Source organism: Doryrhamphus excisus, linkage group LG3 (assembly GCF_037039965.1).
Source record: "Doryrhamphus excisus strain RoL-2023G ecotype Guam linkage group LG3, RoL_Dexc_Guam_v1.1, whole genome shotgun sequence".
Taxonomy (NCBI): domain Eukaryota; kingdom Metazoa; phylum Chordata; class Actinopteri; order Syngnathiformes; family Syngnathidae; genus Doryrhamphus; species Doryrhamphus excisus.
In genome coordinates this window covers 5892057-5912372 of record NC_136359.1, presented here as the reverse complement: position 1 = coordinate 5912372, position 20316 = coordinate 5892057, and the positions used below count along the sequence as shown (strand labels likewise).

At 45.3% G+C, this 20316-nt stretch overlaps 2 protein-coding genes across 4 annotated transcripts in view; both read left to right on the top strand.

Annotated features, from left to right (window-relative positions):
* LOC131127832 (neurogenic locus notch homolog protein 1-like) overlaps positions 1-12257 on the top strand; it is a 52573-nt gene extending 40316 nt beyond the window's left edge. For both annotated transcript variants that reach the window (XM_058070108.2, XM_078789520.1), the window contains 10 exons: positions 99-673; positions 1433-1867; positions 1943-2091; positions 4336-4549; positions 4843-4933; positions 5097-5262; positions 7033-7331; positions 9410-9557; positions 9625-9722; positions 9802-12257. In XM_058070108.2, coding sequence (XP_057926091.2) covers positions 99-673; positions 1433-1867; positions 1943-2091; positions 4336-4549; positions 4843-4933; positions 5097-5262; positions 7033-7331; positions 9410-9557; positions 9625-9722; positions 9802-11103 — 3477 coding nt within the window. In that variant the 3' untranslated portion in view covers positions 11104-12257. The remainder of the gene's footprint in view (positions 1-98; positions 674-1432; positions 1868-1942; positions 2092-4335; positions 4550-4842; positions 4934-5096; positions 5263-7032; positions 7332-9409; positions 9558-9624; positions 9723-9801) is intronic.
* A 583-nt stretch (positions 12258-12840) lies between these two features.
* Positions 12841-19486, top strand: ubac1 (UBA domain containing 1). 2 transcript variants are annotated; one of them, XM_058070118.2, is made up of 10 exons: positions 12841-13289; positions 15937-16057; positions 16122-16195; positions 16276-16380; positions 16524-16626; positions 16694-16802; positions 17047-17344; positions 17422-17508; positions 18224-18362; positions 18511-19486. In XM_058070118.2, the coding sequence occupies exons 1-10, from the start codon at positions 13152-13154 to the stop codon at positions 18624-18626; spliced, it is 1290 nt and encodes a 429-aa protein (XP_057926101.2). In that variant the 5' UTR covers positions 12841-13151; the 3' UTR covers positions 18627-19486. The 2 variants fall into 2 exon arrangements, with proteins under 2 accessions (XP_057926101.2, XP_057926100.2); XM_058070117.2 differs by having other exon boundaries at positions 16273-16380.
* The last annotated feature ends 830 nt before the right edge of the window (positions 19487-20316 follow it).

The following is a 20316-nucleotide window of genomic DNA, read 5'->3' as shown; positions in this document are numbered from 1 at the left end:
TCTGCTCATACACGCTCACACAGCACACAAGGATAATAAAAATAATTAAAATAAATAAATAAATAAATATCTTTATTCATTCTACGTTTTTCACAAAGGGATTTACTGGCTCCTCATGCGAATATGACTCCCAGTCTTGCGGCAGCCTCCACTGCCACAACGGGGGCACGTGCATCTCCGGCCAAAAGAGTCCCAAGTGTCTCTGCGCACCATCCTTCACGGGACCCGAGTGCCAGTATCCCACCGACAGCCCCTGCAACTCCAACCCCTGCTACAACTTCGGCACGTGCGAGAACACCTCAGAGGAGCCCTACTACCACTGCGTCTGCCCCGCCAACTTCAACGGCCTACGGTGCCACATCCTGGACTACAGCTCCCCAGGGGGGCCCGGCCACGACATCACACCGCCGCCGTTGGAGGTGGATGACACCTGCGAGATCCCGCAGTGCGAAGAGCGCAAGCACAACCAGGTGTGTGACGTGCTGTGCAACAACCACGCCTGCGGCTGGGACAACGGTGACTGCTCACTCAACTTCGACGACCCGTGGAAGAACTGCTCGGCCTCGCTGCAGTGCTGGCGCTACTTCAACGACGGCAAGTGCGACTCACAGTGTGACAACGCCGGATGCCTCTATGATGGATTCGACTGCCAGAACCTAGAAGGACAATGCAAGTAAGGGCATTCTATTTTCTTCTACTCAAGAGGAAATACTACAGTACAGTCTTCCCTCGCTACATCGCAGTTTTCCAAATATTCTTTAATGAATAAATGATCAGTTTGTGGTCGACGATGTCCAATTATTAGTAATGAGTACAGATTTAATATCCACTGAAAATGAGCCGGGCGGCACGGTGGACTAGTGGTTAACGCGCAGACCTCACAGCTAGGAGACCAGGGTTCAATTCCACCCTCGGCCATCTCTGTGTGGAGTTTGCATGTTCTCCCCGTGCATGCGTGGGTTTTCTCCGGGTACTCCGGTTTCCTCCCACATTCCAAAAACATGCTAGGTTAATTGGCGACTCCAAATTGTCCATGGGTGTGAGTGTGAATGGTTGTTTGTCTATATGTGCCCTGTGATTGGCTGGCGACCAGTCCAGGGTGTACCCCGCCTCTCGCCCAAAGACAGCTGGGATAGGCTTCAGCACCCCCCGCGACCCTCGTGAGGAAAAGCGGTAGAAAATGAATGAATGAATGAATGAAAACGAGCCACCATTTTTTGACCAATAAAGAGTTGTAGTCAACCACACAAAACAACAATCATATGTGAATTTTGCAAAGTGGACGGGCCGGTAATTGGGTAGAGGTTGTTAAAAATTAATTATACTGTTTATAACAATTCCATTTTTAAACTTAAATAATGACTAAAGATTAAAGCCCAGACGCATGATAAAGCTGAAAGGAAAACATGACGATGCCCTCCTTTTTCTCTAGCCCTTTATACGACCAGTACTGCAAGGACCACTACGCCGACAACCACTGCGACCAGGGCTGCAACAACGCCGAGTGCGAATGGGACGGCTTGGACTGCGCCAACAACATGCCAGAGAAGCTCGCCATGGGCCAGTTGGTGGTGGTGGTCCACATCGCGCCCGAGCAGCTCCTCAACAACTCGTTTGGCTTTTTACGCGAGCTCAGCCGTGTCCTCCGCACAAACGTGGTGTTCAGGAAGGACGCGGATGGCGGCACCATGGTTTATCCCTACTACGGCAACGAGCAGGAGCTGAAGAAGTACAACGTCAAGCACTCAATGGACACCTGGTCAGACGTTCCGGGCAAGGTGCTGACCGTAGTCAAGAGGAGCTTGTATGATGCTGTTGGAAGGAGCTGGAGGACAAAGAGGGAGCTGGATCATTTGCAGATAAAAGGGTGAGTGGGACTATTTTGAATTTTTGCTGCTATTTTCCAAAATAACACGTTGCATGGCTTCTCTTCTCCCTGCAGTTCGATCGTGCACTTGGAGGTGGATAACCGCCAGTGCATCCAGCAGTCCAGTGAGTGTTTTCAGAGCACCACCGATGCCGCTGCCTTCCTCGGGGCCCTGGCCTCCAGCGGCAAACTGGATGTTCCCTACACCATCGAAGCCGTTTACAGTGAGTTTGACTTCTAAAGTGCAGCCCAGGGGCCATTTATGGCACGCAACTGTTTTTTTTTTATAGGCCCTCACCACAAATAAAAGGCAACAGCAAAAATGCAAACAAAGACCAGTCACATTATATATATTTATGTTTTTTATATTTATATTTTTCAATAAAACATTTTGTTATTACAGCATAGAAAACCTGTTACGACCTTCTGCATACCCTTCTTAATATTATTAGAGCCCTGTAGACATAGAATAACCCCCCTATAGTCATCTTTACACTCATATTATCCAATATAGTAGACATAATCAGAGAAAATAGGTCACTTAAGACATAAATAAGACCCACAGCTGTGCGTGTTTCATTAAATGTCAGGAAGTGACGGGGATTCAGAGTTAAGTTTTAGGTGGAGTACAGACAACAGTACCCCGTGTTTTTATTCTGATGATGATGATGATGAAGTGTTACTTCTGTAGCACCTAGCGACCAGTGTAGACTACAGTTCATCAACGTCCTTTCATCCCTTAAATGTAGTCATTTTTATCCTTGAAGATGCTTATTATAGGACCAGAATAAGGGATGTCTGATATTGGCTTTTTGACGAAAACCCATATGCCGATATTGTCTGACTCTCAATTTCCGATACCGATATCAGCCGATACTGTTACCGATACCGATATGTGTAGCATGACATAACTCCTGTGGTGGAATGAACACATGTGTTGTCTACAGCGTTTTTTAATATCAATTTTCATGATGGAGGGGGGGGGCGGGGGATCTGATACCGATATTGCATTATGCTGATATCGGTTGATATTGGTATCAGATCCCACGCCCATCATGAAAACCAATAATTATCAGACATCCCTAACAAGAATATGTAACATTTTCTAAATATGCAATATTTTTTGACCAATAAAGAGCCGTAGTCAACCACACAAAACAGCAGCAAAATATGTGAATTTTGCAAGACTGAAGTGGACGGGCCAGTAATTGGGTAGAGAAAAATTAATTATATTGTTTATAACAATTCCATTTTTAAACTTAATAATGACTAAAGATTAAAGCCCATACGCATGATAAAGCTGAAATGAAAACATAGCTGTCTTCTCACAGTCATGTATTAACAAATGTATGAACAAGTTTAACAAGCCTGAGATTCACACGGCAACATTTTAAAGCGCACGCAAAGGTAGATAAAGCTGCTGTATGCCAGCTTTTGGAGCGGATCAAAACGACACAATTAGAGGCTTGTGATCGCCGTGATCGCATCAGGCCTTCACATACATGTTCATACGCACAGGTGGGACACGTGCCTTGCACCCCCAGCCCACCCCCCGGTCAGGTCCTAACCCTAACGCCCTTTGATTGTGTATTTGTTATGCAGCAGAGAACAAATGCAGTTGTGAATCTCAGAATCTCATGGCCTAAACAATCAATCCTTTCCCCGCCGTCTAAATCCACTGGCTCCAGGCTCCAAAATGGTTAATTGCTGCAAATCAACTAGTCCAACCCCCCCACCCTCATTCACTCATAGAATACAGCTCTCCATCTCTGTTTCTATCTCAGACATGTTCACATGCGTGCACACACACACACACACACACATTCCCCACATGCACGCGTGCCCATGCACGCTTCACCCAGCAGCATGAGGGGCTGCTGCAACCTTCACCTCAGTGAATGTAATACCAGGACTTAATGCATCTCCAAGGGTTTAGGTTGGGGGGGGGAGTTTATCATTTCAAAATCGTTAGTGGAAAAAAAAGGAAGGTGAAAAATTGATCGGGAGTGTGCTAGAAGTTGGGAGTCTTTGTTATCTGGAAAATCCTAATAAATCCACCGTCTTTACAGCTTAAAGCGCGTGCAGTAATTTGAAGTTCATTAATCCCCTTCTCTTTTTTTCCCTTAAAGAAGAAATGGTAAAGTTGTCTCTCGGTACCCTGAGTTGAAAAGGGAGTTAGTGGTAGTGGTCTTTTTTCCCTTTTTTGTCTTTTTTTTATCACGCCCATCCTTTTTTTTTTTTTTTTGATGGAAAGCGGTTAGCAAGTGTGATTATTACGAAGCAGATAGAAGCTAGCTTTACAAACCAGTGCGGTTCGGAGGAGGACCTTGCGAGCAAAGAAGAGCCCAACCAGCTCTGCTCGCACACGCTCACTTCTGGTCTGTCTGTCGTCGGTCCACGTCTGTCCGTTACCCCCCCCCCACGCCGCCGCCAGCCCGCCGTGACCATGTTGTGCCTTCTTCTGCCAGGCGGTGTGGACCCTCAGCCGTCTCGGGAACTCTACCCCATCTACGTTGTTGTGGGCGCTTTGCTGATGTTGGCCTTCGTCGGTGTGGGCATGGTGGCCGCCCGAAAGCGACGCCATGAACACGGGCGCCTCTGGCTCCCCGAAGGATTCAAGACCACGGAGACCAGCAAAAAGAAAAGACGGGAGCCCGTCGGGGAGGATTCGGTGGGATTAAAGTAAGTTTCTTTCTGTCTTCTGTCTTTTAGGTGAAGGGCTACTTCTAAGAATGGCGTGTGGGTGTGACCCATGACCCTTCAATTTTGGGCGAGGGGGGTTTTTGCCGGATCATTAATGATAATGATACAGGCGGTTGAGGAGCTCCTTAATTGACATGGCGGGCAAAGGGGTGGGGAATGGAGGTGATCAATGCTTTTGGATGCTGTTTTTTCTTTTTTTTTTTTTAAACCATTAACACTGCACGGTTCTGAGGAGATGGAGGAGTTTCACCAGATTCTCATCTTGGTCACAGGCCACTGAAAAACACCTCAGACATTTCGCTCATGGATGACGGCCACAATGACTGGGGAGAAGATGAGCCCTCAGATGCCAAACGCTTCAGGGTAAGAACCCCCTCCTTCAAATACGACAAATTCAGAACCATTTGTGGACTTTTTTTTACGCTAGTTTTTCCTACACATCACACATAAATCCAGATGAGAAGGACCTAGACTGGATTACATTTTTTTTTTCTTAACCCAAAACCTCACGTCATCCTTGCTGCAGCACTTTGACGAGCAAGCTGTCCTGGAGGTGGACGACAAGACGGACAACCGACAGTGGACGCAGCAGCACCTGGACGCCGCCGACCTTCGCATTCCCTCCATCGCGCCCACACCCCCCCAGGGCGAGATTGAGAACGACTGCATGGACGTCAACGTCCGGGGGCCAGGTGGGTGACCTCGGCTCTCGTCGTTATGAGGACTTAGATTGTGACTTTAAAAAAAATATTTATTTATTTTATGCTAATCTTAAGTGATCCGGCATTGCAAGAAAACCTCCAAATGAATAAGAACATGTCATTGTATTATTAACATTTTTTTTTTTGTTAAATTGGATAATTATTTATCTCTGCCAAGATGCTTATGCAGCCAAATGCTATTTTTTGTTTTGTTTTTGTGAAACTTTCTGCACAAATGGCTTAGTTAAAAACGCTGAAATCATCAATAAAATTCGACTAGATGAGCTTTTGATCCTGCCATTTAACACGGAAATGGAATGATCCTATCTGTGTCATATCTGATCAGATCAATGTTCTATAGTGTTCTAGAGAGTCATTTCTTGTGGTTATATTTGTGCCAGTATCAGATACTGACACTTGGGGGCATGATACTGGGCCTGATACCAGACAAACCATGTGATGATCTTATTATCACATACTATTTAATCATGAGCTTATTATCACGTACTATTTAATCAAAAGACCATTTTGTTTCCAGAAAATGTTCAGTTTATTACATGTATTATATCTAAACAGTGTAAACACAACAATTGCAAAAATATAACAATAATATTTTATCAACAGTCTTATCTTATCAATGTCTGACAATTAAAGTTCCATTAATCAAGTTTGGGTTTTTTGGTGACTGGAGAAGCACTAGGAATATTTATAGTGTGTGTTCACGCTCGTGCGCTGTTCTCTGATTGGTTGTTGTCACGGGCACGATACCAGAGCAGCGCGCTCTGAGTGGACAGCTACGGGGGCTGATACTGGACATGGTTAAACTCTATGTTTTATCAGTATCACTGCCCTGGGCTTTGACACAGTATCATTTCGGCCTTTTCCCGTATCATTCATGGGCGGTTTCTAGGGTACAGGGCCAATTAATATGTAATATGTAGTATGTGATAATGGATCTTCTTACATTTTGTTCCCTCGGATCCACAGGATAAAACATTCCCGCCCTTCCGCTACAGTATTAACATCCTCCATTTTGTTTTTCATGGTGGTAAAAGACTGATTAGTCCTGTCTAGCTGTCGTAGAAATGCCAGTTGGATGTCAAATTAGAGTGGTATTTACATTGCTGCTGTGATGGTGCGTGGGTGCACTAGTGGGAGTTGCTAGAGGCCCAAGTCCTCGGGGTGAGGGATCTTCTTCAAAGCAGCCGGCGCCTGGGGGCGGAGTAAGACGCTGATTCCTGATCAGGTTCGTCATTGGACCAGTAATGGGCTTTTTCGACCCCTCTTCCTGTTCCACATTTTAAACACCGAAAAAAACAATGAAGGCATCACATTCAAAATCCAATTTTGCAGTAAGTGTTGAATTCCCAGCAGAGAGGCGATGACAAATCAAAGTAATAGGGTTAACAACCTGAGAGCAGACTTTTTTCGCCCCCGTCGCGGATCGATGCACTTGAATCGACCAAATCTGCAGGATCTGCGGCTCGCTATCCTTTTGAAGAGGAGAAAAGCTCCTCCAAGTCGACGGACTGAGCTGCCTCTCAGTCAGATATGAAGGTTTTGTGGGCTTTTATGGCCTCTATCCCCCCAGCTTCACTTTTCTTCTGAAGCTCTACGGCGCGGGAGCCTCGATCGGAATCTATGATTCGATTTGTTTGTTGCTTTGTTTTGATGGAGCCGCTGCTTTGAAGTGCATCCTGTTGTCTTCCTTCTGCTGAGCGTGCAGTCTTTCACTTTTTTTCCCCCACTCTCTCTCTCCAGATGGATTCACACCCCTGATGATTGCGTCCTGCAGCGGCGGCGGCTTAGAAACGGGCAACAGCGAGGAGGAGGAAGACGCCTCAGCCAACGTGATCAACGACTTCATCTACCAGGGCGCCAACCTTCACAACCAGACCGACCGCACCGGTGAGACCGCGCTGCACCTGGCCGCCCGCTACGCCCGCTCCGACGCCGCCAAGCGCTTGCTGGAGGCCAGCGCTGATGCCAACATCCAGGACAACATGGGCAGGACGCCGCTGCATGCGGCCGTGGCGGCTGACGCCCAGGGTGTCTTCCAGGTCAGTGCAGATGAATGTTGCACTCACACCCCAGAACAGAGGTGTCCAAACTTACAGAGAAATGAGGGGGACATTTTGGACATTGAAGATGCTAAAACCAATTTCAGAGGTCATTTCTAGATTTTTCTAGCAAGCTAAATTAAGCATTTCCAGGCTTCAAAATGTCCAAATGAACTACAATAGTATAATGTAAATATAATGCATTGAAAAGACGCATTTAATGTACAGCAGGAGTCTCAAGCATGCGGCCCGTGGGCCAAATGTGGCCCGCAGGACACTAGTTTGAGGCCTTGATATGAAAGTTTAATGTTAGCGCGGCCCGCGCAAGTTTGATATGGATGCTGTATGGTATCATGTACCCAGAAAAAATTATTACGTTTGATTAATGTTCATGTTAAAGGTTAAATAACTGTTAATAGTTATCCTCTCTATCCGTGTGGAAGTGGTAAGTTTTTGGCTATTTAAGTAGTAACTTGAAGGCTACCCTTTAGGTCACTAGCTCTCTAGTTTGCGAGTTAGCATGTGTCTCAAGACCCTGCATGTGGTTTCTTAAGTTTTTATTATTTGCCGTTTTATTGTTATTATTATAGTTATTTATTTATTACTGATTGATTGATTTTCTTCATTCTTGATTTGTTTATTTAATTTCCATCTTATTTTGTGTAGAAAAATAAAAGGTAAGATATTTGAGTGGAATGTTTTATCAGAGGTTTAGTTATATTTAAGTTTAGTCATTTTTCTGTTTTTAATAAATGCATTTTTTGGGATTTTGTTTTTTTTTGGAAAACCCCAGTCTCGCCCAGACCCTAGCTCCAGTGGCCCCCAAGTAAATTGAGTTTGAGACCCCTGATGTACAGCATGTAGTATCATCCACTGATCTTTAGGTGTCAGTAATGTTACTCTAATGTTTGCTGAAACAGGCTTTCATTGCGGGGTTGATTTATCCCCAACAGGCACAATAATCCCGAATAAAAACACGGGCTCCGCTTGCGGCTGGAGCCCACGGCAAGCTGAAACGTCCAACATCACTTCCTTAAAAATGAAAATGAAAAAACAGAAACATACAAGCATATTCAAGAGTCAAATTGATGTTGAGTACGATCAATTTGTACGTGTTGGTAGGACTGCATTGAAATTAACAGCAACTTTCATGCACACATTATGATAACGTGCTTCAGGATTTAGAAGCCCTAAGTGTTTTTGTGACACTTTAGGCATGAAAAATGTTTTTATCACCTTCATTTTTAAAAATCTGACATTTTTCAAGGAGTTGGTGACGTGTCCATTAGAGTGGACGGCGTGCATTTGAACGGCGGCACAGTGGTCGAGTGGTTAGCGCGCACCCTTGGCCATCTCTGTGTGGAGTTTGCATGTTCTCACCGTGCATGCATGGGTTTTCTCCGGGTACTCCGGTTTCCTCCCACATTCCAAAAACATGCTAGGTTAATTGGCGACTCCAAATTGTCCATAGGTATGAATGTGAGTGTGAATGGTTGTTACTATGAGGAAATATATGCTAATTTTAGTTGCATAAAGTTTTGTTATTATTTATTTATATTTATTTATATATATATATATAATTATATTGTTATTAATTATTATTATTATTATTTAGGGCGACATGGCAATCTAGTGGTTAGCGCGCAGACCTCACAGCTAGGAGACCAGGGTTCAATTCCACCCTTGGCCATCTCTGTGTGGAGTTTCCTCCCACATTCCAAAAACATGCTAGGTTAATTGGCCACTCCAAATTGTCCATAGGTATGAATGTGAGTGTGAATGGTTGTTTGTCTCTATGTGCCCTGTGATTGGCTGGCCACCAGTCCAGGCTGTACCCCGCCTCTCGCCCGAAGACAGCTGGGATAGACTCCACAACCCTCGTGAGGAAAAGCGGTAGAAAATGAATGAATATTGGGTAATATGAGTGTAAAGGTGACTATAGGGGTGTTAGTTCATGTCAAGAGGGCTTTTAACAGAATATTTGATTCATAAATAAGACCCATCATGGTCGGGTCTGGTACAAATGAGGCGTGATAAACGAAGGATTACTTTACTGATGTTGTCCATGCTTTCCACAGATTCTCATCAGGAACCGTGCCACCGACCTGGACGCCCGCATGCATGACGGCACCACCCCCCTGATCTTGGCTGCCCGGCTGGCGGTGGAGGGCATGGTAGATGAGCTCATCAACTGCCACGCTGACGTCAACGCCATCGATGATTTCGGTAAAGGAGTTGAAGGAATGCAAAACGAAGGTCTTGTGGTCTGATCGGCTTGTGTCTGCCCTGTCAGGAAAATCGGCGTTACACTGGGCGGCTGCTGTAAATAACGTGGAGGCTGCCATTGTGTTGCTCAAGAGCGGCGCCAACAAGGACATGCAGAACAACAAGGTACCAAAACGTTCCCGCTTCATCCGTTCTCATCACTTTTTGCATCATTAACGTACCGTCTTCTTTCTGTTCGTCTCAGGAGGAGACACCGCTCTTCCTGGCGGCCAGGGAGGGAAGCTACGAGACGGCCAAGGTCCTCCTGGACCACTTTGCCAACCGGGAGATAACCGACCACATGGATCGCCTTCCAAGAGACATCGCCCAGGAGAGAATGCACCATGACATCGTGAGGCTGATGGACGAGTACAACCTGGTTCGAAGCCCTCCCATGCACGGGGGCTCCCTGAGCACCGCGTTGTCGCCCGCTCTCTGCTCGCCCAACGGCTACCTGGGAAACATGAAACAACCCCAGCCGCAGGGTCAAGGCCTGGGCAAGAAGGCCCGGAAGCCCGGTGCCAAGGGCTGCAAGGACGGCAAGGACATGAAAGTGAAGAAGAAGAACTCACAAGACGGGAAGTCCGGCAACCTCCTGGACAGCTCGGCCGTGCTTTCTCCGGTGGATTCACTGGCGTCGCCACATGGCTACGCATCGGATGTGGCGTCCCCTCCCATGATGACATCCCCGTTCCAGCAGTCGCCACCCGTCTCGCTCAGTCACCTGCAGGCCATGTCTGATGCACACCTGACCGTCAACCACATGGTGATGCCCAACAAGCAGGACCTGGCACGCATGCAGTTTGACCCGCTTCCTCCCCGCCTCACCCACCTGCCTGTGTCCGGCTCAGGCGGGCAGGCCACCATGACGGGCCAGTGCGACTGGCTGTCCAGGATGCACGGCAACATGAGCCAGTTCAACGCCCTGAGAGGAGGGGGTCAGGGGGGGTTGGGAATGATGAGCGCCCTCCACAATGGCCACCCTGCCGCCAACATGTCTCAGATGATGACATACACAGGGATGCAGAACGCCCGCCTGGGTCCCCAGCCTCACATCATGCAGCAGATGCAGAACCTCCAGCAGCTCCAGCAGCAGCAGCAGCAACAAAGCATCCAGCTGCAGAACCAGAGCTCAAACGCAAGCAACAGCCAGAACTTCATCAGCGGCGAGCTGAGCTCCCCGGAGCTCCAGCAAGGCGGCGGCACCTCCGGCATCCCCATACGCACCATCCTGCCCCAGGAGGCCCAGATCATCACCCAGGCCATCCCCAGCACCCAGTTCCTCACCCCACCCTCCCAGCACAGTTACACGGGCACCATGGACAATACCCCGAGCCATCAGGTTCAAGTCTCAGACCACCCCTTTCTGACGCCTTCCCCGGGCTCCCCGGATCAGTGGTCAAGTTCCTCTCCTCACTCCAACATGTCCGACTGGTCGGAGGGCATCTCCAGTCCGCCCACTAGCATGCAGTCTCAGATGGGACACATTCCCGAACAGTTCAAATAAAAAACTCCTATCCTATATTTTTATAAAAAGGGCAAAGCTGTAAACAAGACTTAATAGAACACTTTTTATGCTTTTGTACTAACAGCATTTCATCCATTTTTTTTTGTTAATTTATTAATGTCTTATTTATACGCCTTGCCTGACTACAGAAATTTGGGGTCTTCCTTCTCTTCTTTTACGCTCATACACGGGCTATTTATTTTCTTCCCACTCACATTTATATCCATCTTTGTAAATAGATTTTTCTCAACAAAAATGTTGTTAAAGGGGCATTTCTTAGTAAAGATAATGCATGTTGACATGAATATGTCCTATATGATGTTGGCACACACACCTCAATTTCAATTTTTAGTTCCATTTCCTGACAAGAAGGAAGAATGCCAGACATTGCATCCAGTGGTGGGTGATTGCTGTGTCGTACGCTTTAAGGCCATCTTAGAGATTGGCAATTAAAAGACAACTGGCCCTGTTTTGGCCACTGTGTGTATTGTTGTTGTCCAGAGGGAGATAAAGGAAACGTCCCCTGTCTCTCTCTCTCCTGTACGTTGGAGCCTATGGCTGTGTTCTCTCCTCTCTTTGTAAATACTCGGGGTCATGCATTTCCCCTGTAAGCAGGATTTTGTTGAAGAAATCCGATGTCTTAAGCATGCCTTGTTTTGTCTCTCAAATGTCAAACAGGACAAACGTGATGCAGTCGTTCATTTGAAGCAGGGGTGTCCAAAGTGTTTGTTTTGTTCACATAGTTTTGCATTCAATAGTTTTTTGCATCTTTACAAATGTAGAACATTTATCAAAGGGCCCTCCCCCCAATAAAAATGTCAGGCACCCCTGCTATAAAAAGTCAAAGCGGATGGACACATCTATTGTGTGCATTCCTTCATATGAACTATATAACATTGGAAAACATTGTCTTCAAAATATTAATGAGGTTTAATTAAATTTAAATATTTATTTACGGTTCTGTTGAAAAACGTGTCCTGCAGTACTTTTTGAGTCGCAACAATTTTTTTTTAATTTAAAACTATTTGTAGTGAAATTGTATATTTTCTCTTCTGTACAAAGATGTGATTGGCAAAAACTAAACACTTTCTCCTTTTATTTTCCGCCTGTAAATGTTTCTTGTTATAATAAATGGCACCTGTTGGTGTCTCAAAATCTTACAATTGATACTTGTCTTGCTTTTTAAATCAATTAGGAATTATTAGCAATGCAGTACCATAAGGAACAAAAATAGAACTTGAATAGTGTCTCCCTCTAGTGGTGGAATGGTATTATTACCCTTTGCCAGACGTCAACTGCAACATGTCAATGGAATCTAATCATAGGGCATATAATCACAGAACATAATGCATCATTCGCCCTCATAGCCACATAAGTACGTGGAAAGGAAAACGTAGCTCTCTTTGACCACGGTTTGTTGTCGTTTATTAGCAAGTAAATTGCACAACACCACAACAACAAAACCAATGTTGTTATAGCAGCAAGGCGTAAGCTAGCATTAATAGCGCTGAATTCATTTTAAATAACAGTACGTAGTTTAACATGCATTAGTGGCACACCAACCACTTTTAATGCAGTGTATATGTATATATCTTATGTATATACATTTTTTTACATTTATACATTATACAATTTTACATCAAAACCGGTCTTGTCTTTTAAATGTTGCGAGGGAATTTATACGGCTACATTTCGACTTGCACACTACAATTCCCATGATACACCACACGCCACAACAGTTGAAGTTCAAAGGTCAACCGTGACAGTAAAAATAGAGTGCTCTCTGGCTGGCCGTTCGCTGCATTACTGCGGGAAATTAAGCACCTGGCGGGCGCGGAGCAAGCTTATCGGCCGCCGCCCTCACAGAAGACGGATAAAACGTCCCTAAAATGGCCCTCAGCTAATCGGCGGCCGTGCTGGCTGGGTTTTTTTGGACACACAACAACGGCTAGCTTGGAGAGGAGGGGGGGGGGCTAACGCTAGCGAGGAGCTCATAGCAACCGCTGCTAGCTAACGTCAGGCTGCTAACATCTTGTCTGTTGGTCGAGATGTTCGTCCAGGAGGAGAAAATCTTTGCGGGTAAAGTGTTGAAAATACACATCTGCACCATGGACGGCGTCGAGTGGCTGGAGGAGATCCCGGAAGACACCACCGTGGAGAAACTGAAGGAGAAGTGCTTGAAACATGTAGGTTTTCACGGTGGGGGTGCTTGTGGTGCTCTCCTGTGTCATCCTTTTTTGGTGCCCCTCGTCTTGCTGGCCACCCGACGGTGTCCTCTTATTTATAGTAGCCAGACCTCTCTCTATATAGGCTGCTAATAGACATGGCATGCTGGCTGCTAACTTCGACTACTTTACATTTTCATGCTAGTTTGACAGCAGTCGGTCCCTTTATGACAGTCAGCCTGGGGTGTGATGTTTGTAGCCTTGGGACTTTTTGACATGACTTTAAACCTGCACAATCTCATCACATCCATCAGCTGTCTCACAATAGTCTACCTGTACGAAGATGATGATAATAATAATAATAATCATAATAATGCTAAACTTTGAGGTACGAGGTGTGCCTGCTGTTTTGCTCGCCTTATTAACCACGATGAAACCAGGCTAGGATTTGACGTTTTTAGTACCTTTGTGTTGCCTTATATCTTATTATTTTCACACTTTGATAGTCTATTAACACATTGGGCCTGTAATCCCAGTAGAGTAGACTTAGAATGAAAATGTCAAAAATTAAGAAACAAGTGTACAAATTTAGCAAACAACAAAGTGAAACATACTGAAATACTTAGGTAGAGTATTCCTTTATTCCTTAGTGATAAGTGAAGTTCCACGATGTAAGGTTCGATATCAATAAACAGAATATTTTTGACGTTAGAGCCGAGAAAAGACGCTTGTGTCTGTTTAACATGATTAGAGGCCTTGAGATGTGAAATAACACCCCTACAGTCACCTTTACATGCATATCACCCAATATTGTAGATAAAATAAGCAGGACGTGTAGACAAGAAGATACGTCAGGGAGTCGAGCCCCAACAGTAGCCTGTTATGATGATGATGACTATCGTTATTATTGTTATGTTATTACTATAAAATGATAAAAGCCTGTCATTGGTGATTACCGTATTTTCCGGACTATAAGTCGCACTTTTTTTCATAGGTTGGCTGTTCCTGCGACTTATACTCCACAGCGACTTATAAATGAAAAAAGTGTTTATGTTCCATAAACACTGGACACCTTTTCTGTTCATGTTTATTTTTGGTGTAACTGAATAAGCATTGTGTTAGCATATCTTACACCTATTCAGCCTGTTCTCTATTCTTTTATTGTTACAACTTGACAGCAGTCTGCTGTTAAAACACTCATGCAACGCACCCATTGGATTATTCCACCAGAATAGATGTCTATACGCTACCTGGCCAGCAGAGGGCAGTCCATTTCACTGCATTGGCGACAACCAGGGATGCCCACACTGTGGCCCGGGGGCCGCTTTTTTCATTGGCCAATTTGGGAAAATAAAGCTGAGGAAAAAGTTCTACAAATTTGGTAAATATGGTGGGAATAAAGAAGAAGAAAGTTGAAGTATTTGGAAAATGAAACAAAAAAAACAACAGCAGAAATTTAAAGTCCAAATATCAGCAGAAAAAAAGTTTTTATACAAAAAGTAATTTGTAAAAATAATAATTTTCTTCTACTATGAGGAAAAATATGCTAATTTTAGTTGCATAGCGTTTTATTATTATTTATTATTTATATATATATATTAATTATTATTATTTAGGGCGGCACGGCAGTCGAGTGGTTAGTGCGCAAACCTCACAGCTAGGAGACCAGGGTTCAATTCCACCTTCGGCCATCTCTGTGTGGAGTTTGCATGTTCTCCCCGTGCATGCGTGCGTTTTCTCCGGGTACTCCGGTTTCCTCCCACATTCCAAAAACATGCTAGGTTAATTGGCCACTCCAAATTGTCCATAGGTATGAATGTGAGTGTGAATGGTTGTTTGTCTATATGTGCCCTGTGATTAGCTGGCCACCAGTCCAGGGTGATGAAAAAGCGGTAGAAAATGAATGAATTATTATTATTTATTATTTACAATATAATATTAGAGAAAAAATCATCTTATTAATCATATTATGAGAAAGAAACAAAACCACATTTGTAATGTTCTAATATGATGGGAATAAAGTCCTAATATTCCGAGTGGAAAATGAAAGAGCATTATTTAAGAACGTCTGGAAGTGAGGGTTTTTAGCAAGACTGGTTACCGTGGTTATCCACGCCAGTCTTTGGAAAGATGGTATGTCTCCTAGAAGCACTGAGGTCATTACGGTCACATGATACCTAAGGCCATTTAAGGCCGTCATGACATTCCATTGACTGTAGGGGTGTTGTTTCATGTCTGGAGGACTCTAATAATAACAATAATACGCTCCACCTCCAAAAATATTCAATGTATTGATCATGAATCCTACTCTGCAGACATTCACGGTCGGGTCCGGAACCGATTACCGATTAAGCGACTGTACTCGTGGAACAAATTGACATAATAGTCAATGACAACACAACTGGACACAAAATGCACTTTTTAAATGAAACTTTATTATTAAGGGAGGGAAAAAATCAAAGCTGACGTGGCCTTCTGTGAACAACAAGGTACAACTACGCCACTCCAAAATCGTCATTTGTTTTTTCTTCATCCATTCAGAGGTGGACTCGCTGGTGTGTTTTGGATCGTTGTGCTGCTGCACAACCCAAGTTGGTTGCTGCTCATGTGACAAAATGCCATGGAAATTTCACGTGTATGCATGTCTGCTGCTCCCCCCCCCCCACAGTGCGTTCACGGAAACCTGGAAGACCCCAAGACGCTGACCCACCATAAACTCATCCATGCTGCTACAGAGCGGGTGCTCAGCGACACGAAAACAGTCGCAGATGAAAGTCTGAAGGACAAAGGTATGGAAAAAGGTCCCAATGAGATGATCCACTCTTTGAACCCACCTTGTTTTCCTCCGTCCAGATGTTCTGCTGCTTATCAAGAAAAGGCCGCCGCCCACGCCTCCCAAGATGGCAGAAGTGAGCGCGGATGAAAAGGTAGGTCTGATCAACAAAAACACTGTTTGGGCTGCTGATATCCATGCCTCCCCCTCCTTCCCCCTCTTTGGTGTCAGAAGAAACAGGACAACAAGGCGCCGGACAAGGACGCCATCATGAAGGCCACCGCCAACCTCAGCACTCGCCACTCGGACCGCACTGTGACGCAGCACAACATCAGAGACGTAAGCCCCTCTGCTCACGCTCACACCGCAACACCACAACAGTCGGTCGCTAACATCGTGGGTGATGTCGAATGAATATGTCCTTTCCCGAATGTTTGCGTGACCGCGTCTCATTGAACGATGGTGTTCTGTATGTTGTCCAGTTCCAAACGGAGCTCAGGAAAATCCTGGTGTCCCTCATAGAAGTTGCCCAGAAGCTTCTGGCCCTCAACCCCGATGCTGTGGAGCTTTTCAAAAAGGCCAACGGTAAGGTGGAGAGATTGTAGCCCCCCCCCCCCCCCCTGAGCTTGTCGCGTCTCCGCTGTCCTTGTAGACATGCTGGACGAGGATGATGAGGATCGCGTGGACGACACGGCCCTCCAGCAGCTCACCGAGATGGGTTTCCCCGAGAGCAGAGCCGTCAAAGCCCTCCGACTAAACCAGTAAGTCCCAACCGGGCCTGAACGAGCGTCCTGCACGTTGATGGCGGGCAACAGAGGAGTTTGATGCTCGTTTTAAGATAATGGTGATCAGGGACGCAAGCTCCGAAATATTTTATTGTTATTGTTAAATTATTTATTGTTTTTATTGTAATCCCAAATCAAATCAAGTCTTTTTTCGAAAAGGTGGTGCTCCTCTATGAGAGTTATTACGGTACAGGGGCTATGTGTGTGTGTTGCTTTGCAGCATGTCGGTGACACAAGCGATGGAATGGCTGATTGAGCACGTGGACGACCCCTCGGTGGACACGCCTCTACCCGGTCAGGACCTTTCCGCCGCAGCTGGAGCCTCCGCCTCAGCCGCCGCCGCCCACGCAGCCTCGGCCGTCGCCACGCCAGGCTCATCTTACTCAAACTCGTCCAGAAGCTCCTCCTCCACGCTCCGTCGCACCTTGTCGTCCTCGGACGAGAGCAGCAGACAGGACGAGCTGACGGAGATCTTCAAGAGGATTCGCAGGAAAAGGGAATTCAGGCCCGACTCCAGAGTGTGTTTACGATTGATCGTTTCCGATCGGAACTGCTTGGAAGTGCGTGTTGACATGTTGACTTTTGTTGTTGCCAGGCCGTGTTTGCACTCATGGAGATGGGCTTCGAGGAAAAGCAGGTGATTGACGCGCTCAAAGTCAACAACAACCAGCAGGACGCTGCGGTAGGTGGGACCATTCCATTCCACTTTGTCTTTCCGTTCCTGTTTAAACACTCATCCAACGCACCCATTGGATTATTCCACCAGAATAGATGTCAATACGCCACCTGGCCAGCAGAGGGCAGTCCATTTCACTGCATTGGCTACACCAGTGATGCCCACACTGTGGCCCGGGGGCCGCTTTTTTCATTGGCCAATTTGGGAAAATAAAGCTGAGGAAAAAGTTCTCCAAATTTGGTAAATATGGTGGTAATAAAGAAGAAGAAAGTTGAAGTATTTGGAAAATGAAACAAAAAAACAACAGCAGAAAAACAGCAAAAAAGTTGTAATTTGTAAAAAGAATAATTTCCTGAGTCTGGAAGTGAGGGTTTTTAGCAAGACTGGTTACCGTGGTTATCCACGCCCGTCTTTGGAAAGATGGCATGTCTCCTAGAAGCACTGCGGTCATTACGGTCACATGATACCTAAGGCCATTTAAGGCCGTCATGACATTCCATTGACTGTAGGGGTGTTGTTTCATGTCTGGAGGACTCTAATAATAACAATACTCTGCAGACATTCACTGATCACGGTCGGGTCCGGAACCGATTAACAATTAAGCGACTGTACTCGTGGAACCTATTTGTTCCTCCTCAAAGCTTTCGTCACTCAGCGTGTGACTCCAGTGACGCGGGTCACCTGACTCAAAGCCCCCGTGTCCGTGTCTCGTGTGTTCCAGTGTGAGTGGCTGCTGGGGGACAAGAAGCCGTCCCCAGAGGACCTGGACAAAGGCATTGACACCAACAGTCCGCTGTTCCAGGCCATCCTGGAGAACCCTGTGGTCCAGCTGGGCTTGACCAACCCCAAGACTCTGCTGGGTACGCGTGCCCGCCGCACTCTTTGCTTTGTCTTCTGTCTTTGCTGTGTGCCAAGGGTACCGGGTACTGGGTACCGGGTACCGGACTTTGGGAGGAAGTGCTCCACGTCCATGTAACTGACGTGCACGACTTGTCTTGCCCGTTGCAGCTTTTGAAGACATGCTGGAGAACCCCCTCAACAGCACCCAGTGGATGAACGACCCCGAGACCGGCCCCGTCATGCTCCAGATATCCAGAATCTTCCAGACTCTCAATCGCACATAGAGGCCATTCTCCTACTCCTCTTCCTCCTCCTCCTCCTCCTCCTCCTCCGTCTCCGTGATGTGTGACTGTGGCAGCTGTGTGCGTGTGTGAGACACAAGTATTGTTGATGCCAGAGATGTTCTACCAATACATGAAATATTTATAGAGAAACAAATGTATACAGAGCAAATTTAACATTATTATTATTATTATTATGATTATGATTATGATTACAGCAGCAATGATCCAGAGTTCTATTTGCTAGTTTGTTTTTACAATTTAACGAGGACAGTTCTCGTCTTTTACAACATTTTGCCACCTTCAACCATGGACACAAACCTTCAATGTTTACGCCACACGTTTGTTGCAATACGTCGTCATGTCCTTTTAATGTCTTGGGTCGCCGCCGGACGCTACCGTCCATGACTGTACGCCAACATTCAGCACAAATATTCTTTCTGGAGATAATCATGAGCTGGACACACTTCTGCTGACCGAATGGATGAGTTCATGGCGTTCTTGGTGTTGACGGTTTCCTTTGACGCCAGTGAACTTTATTTACTTAGTACGAACCAAAATGTCTTCTCTCAAATACGTGTTTGTGTGCAATAGCAAGCAAGAGTTGACCTTTAAAGATGAAAGGGTGTATAAATGCTATATTATCCCAATGTTATGACTGAGGGGGTGCGTGCGTGCGTGCGTGCGTGCGTGCGTGCGTGCGTGCGTGCGTGCGTGCGTGCTTCTGCCAAGCTTTGAGGGTTTTATGATCTCTATTTAAAACAATGTGGTATTGATGTGTTTTTCTGCTCAGGGAGGCTGAGGTTGTGTGTTTTCTTTTTCCTGCTTCCTGAAACAAATGGCTTTAAAGAGTTTGTCTAGAAGTGTTTTGGGTTTTTTTGTTTTTTTATTTGGAATTACCAATCAGAACACAGCAGGATGTTAGGCTTTCTTAAATGCAATATTGGACAACAGTGAAAGGTGTTTGTTATTTATATGAAAGCCAAACTAATTATTACAAATGTGTTATTTATACAATTTTTAGCTAATCTATGAATGTGGAAAAAAAAGTTTTTATGGACTGGTGGTGTTCACTGGGCTGACCGTCATCAATGATGATGGCCAGCTTTGTTTTGTTGTCTATTCAAATACACACACACACACACACACACACAGTGAACGTGTTGCTCTTATTACTGGGTTTTTCATGCAGGCGAGCAACCTATGCAATATGTTGTCACGGTCTGTCCACTACATCACATGACATCCAAATCACTATTGCATTAAAGTCATTATTGTGGCTATCAAAGAAAATATCTATTCTTTTTCTTTAAAGTTGCTGAGCACACTAGTGTGCTGTGAGGAAGTATCCAATATCACTTTTTCAAAATCTTCTATTCCTGCTTTGTGTTCATTTAAACAGACCTTGGTTTCACACTGAGTACACATAAATTGAGAAATTATATAATTAAATATACTGTACAGAGTGTTATTTTGTAACATTTTTAGTTATTGTTGTGCCGCAAAATTTTTCCAATGTAAAAAAACGTGCCGTGGCTCAAAAAAGGTTGAAAAACACTAACCTATTATCGTAACATTAAAGCATAGAGTGCAATGAAAGCAGGTGTCCAGCAGAGGGCGCCCTCACTTTTACAGCATTGGGAAGTTAAGCACTAACTTTCTGACCATCTGTTTTTAAGCGATCGACACGCCC

Coding starts and splice junctions, on each gene's coding strand:
- ubac1 (XM_058070117.2), top strand. CDS start 13,152: ATGTTCGTCCAGGAGGAGAAAATCTTTGCGGGTAAAGTGTTGAAAATA. Junction 16,381..16,523: donor CGCAGCACAACATCAGAGAC/GTAAGCCCCTCT, acceptor TATGTTGTCCAG/TTCCAAACGGAGCTCAGGAA. Junction 18,363..18,510: donor CAACCCCAAGACTCTGCTGG/GTACGCGTGCCC, acceptor TGCCCGTTGCAG/CTTTTGAAGACATGCTGGAG.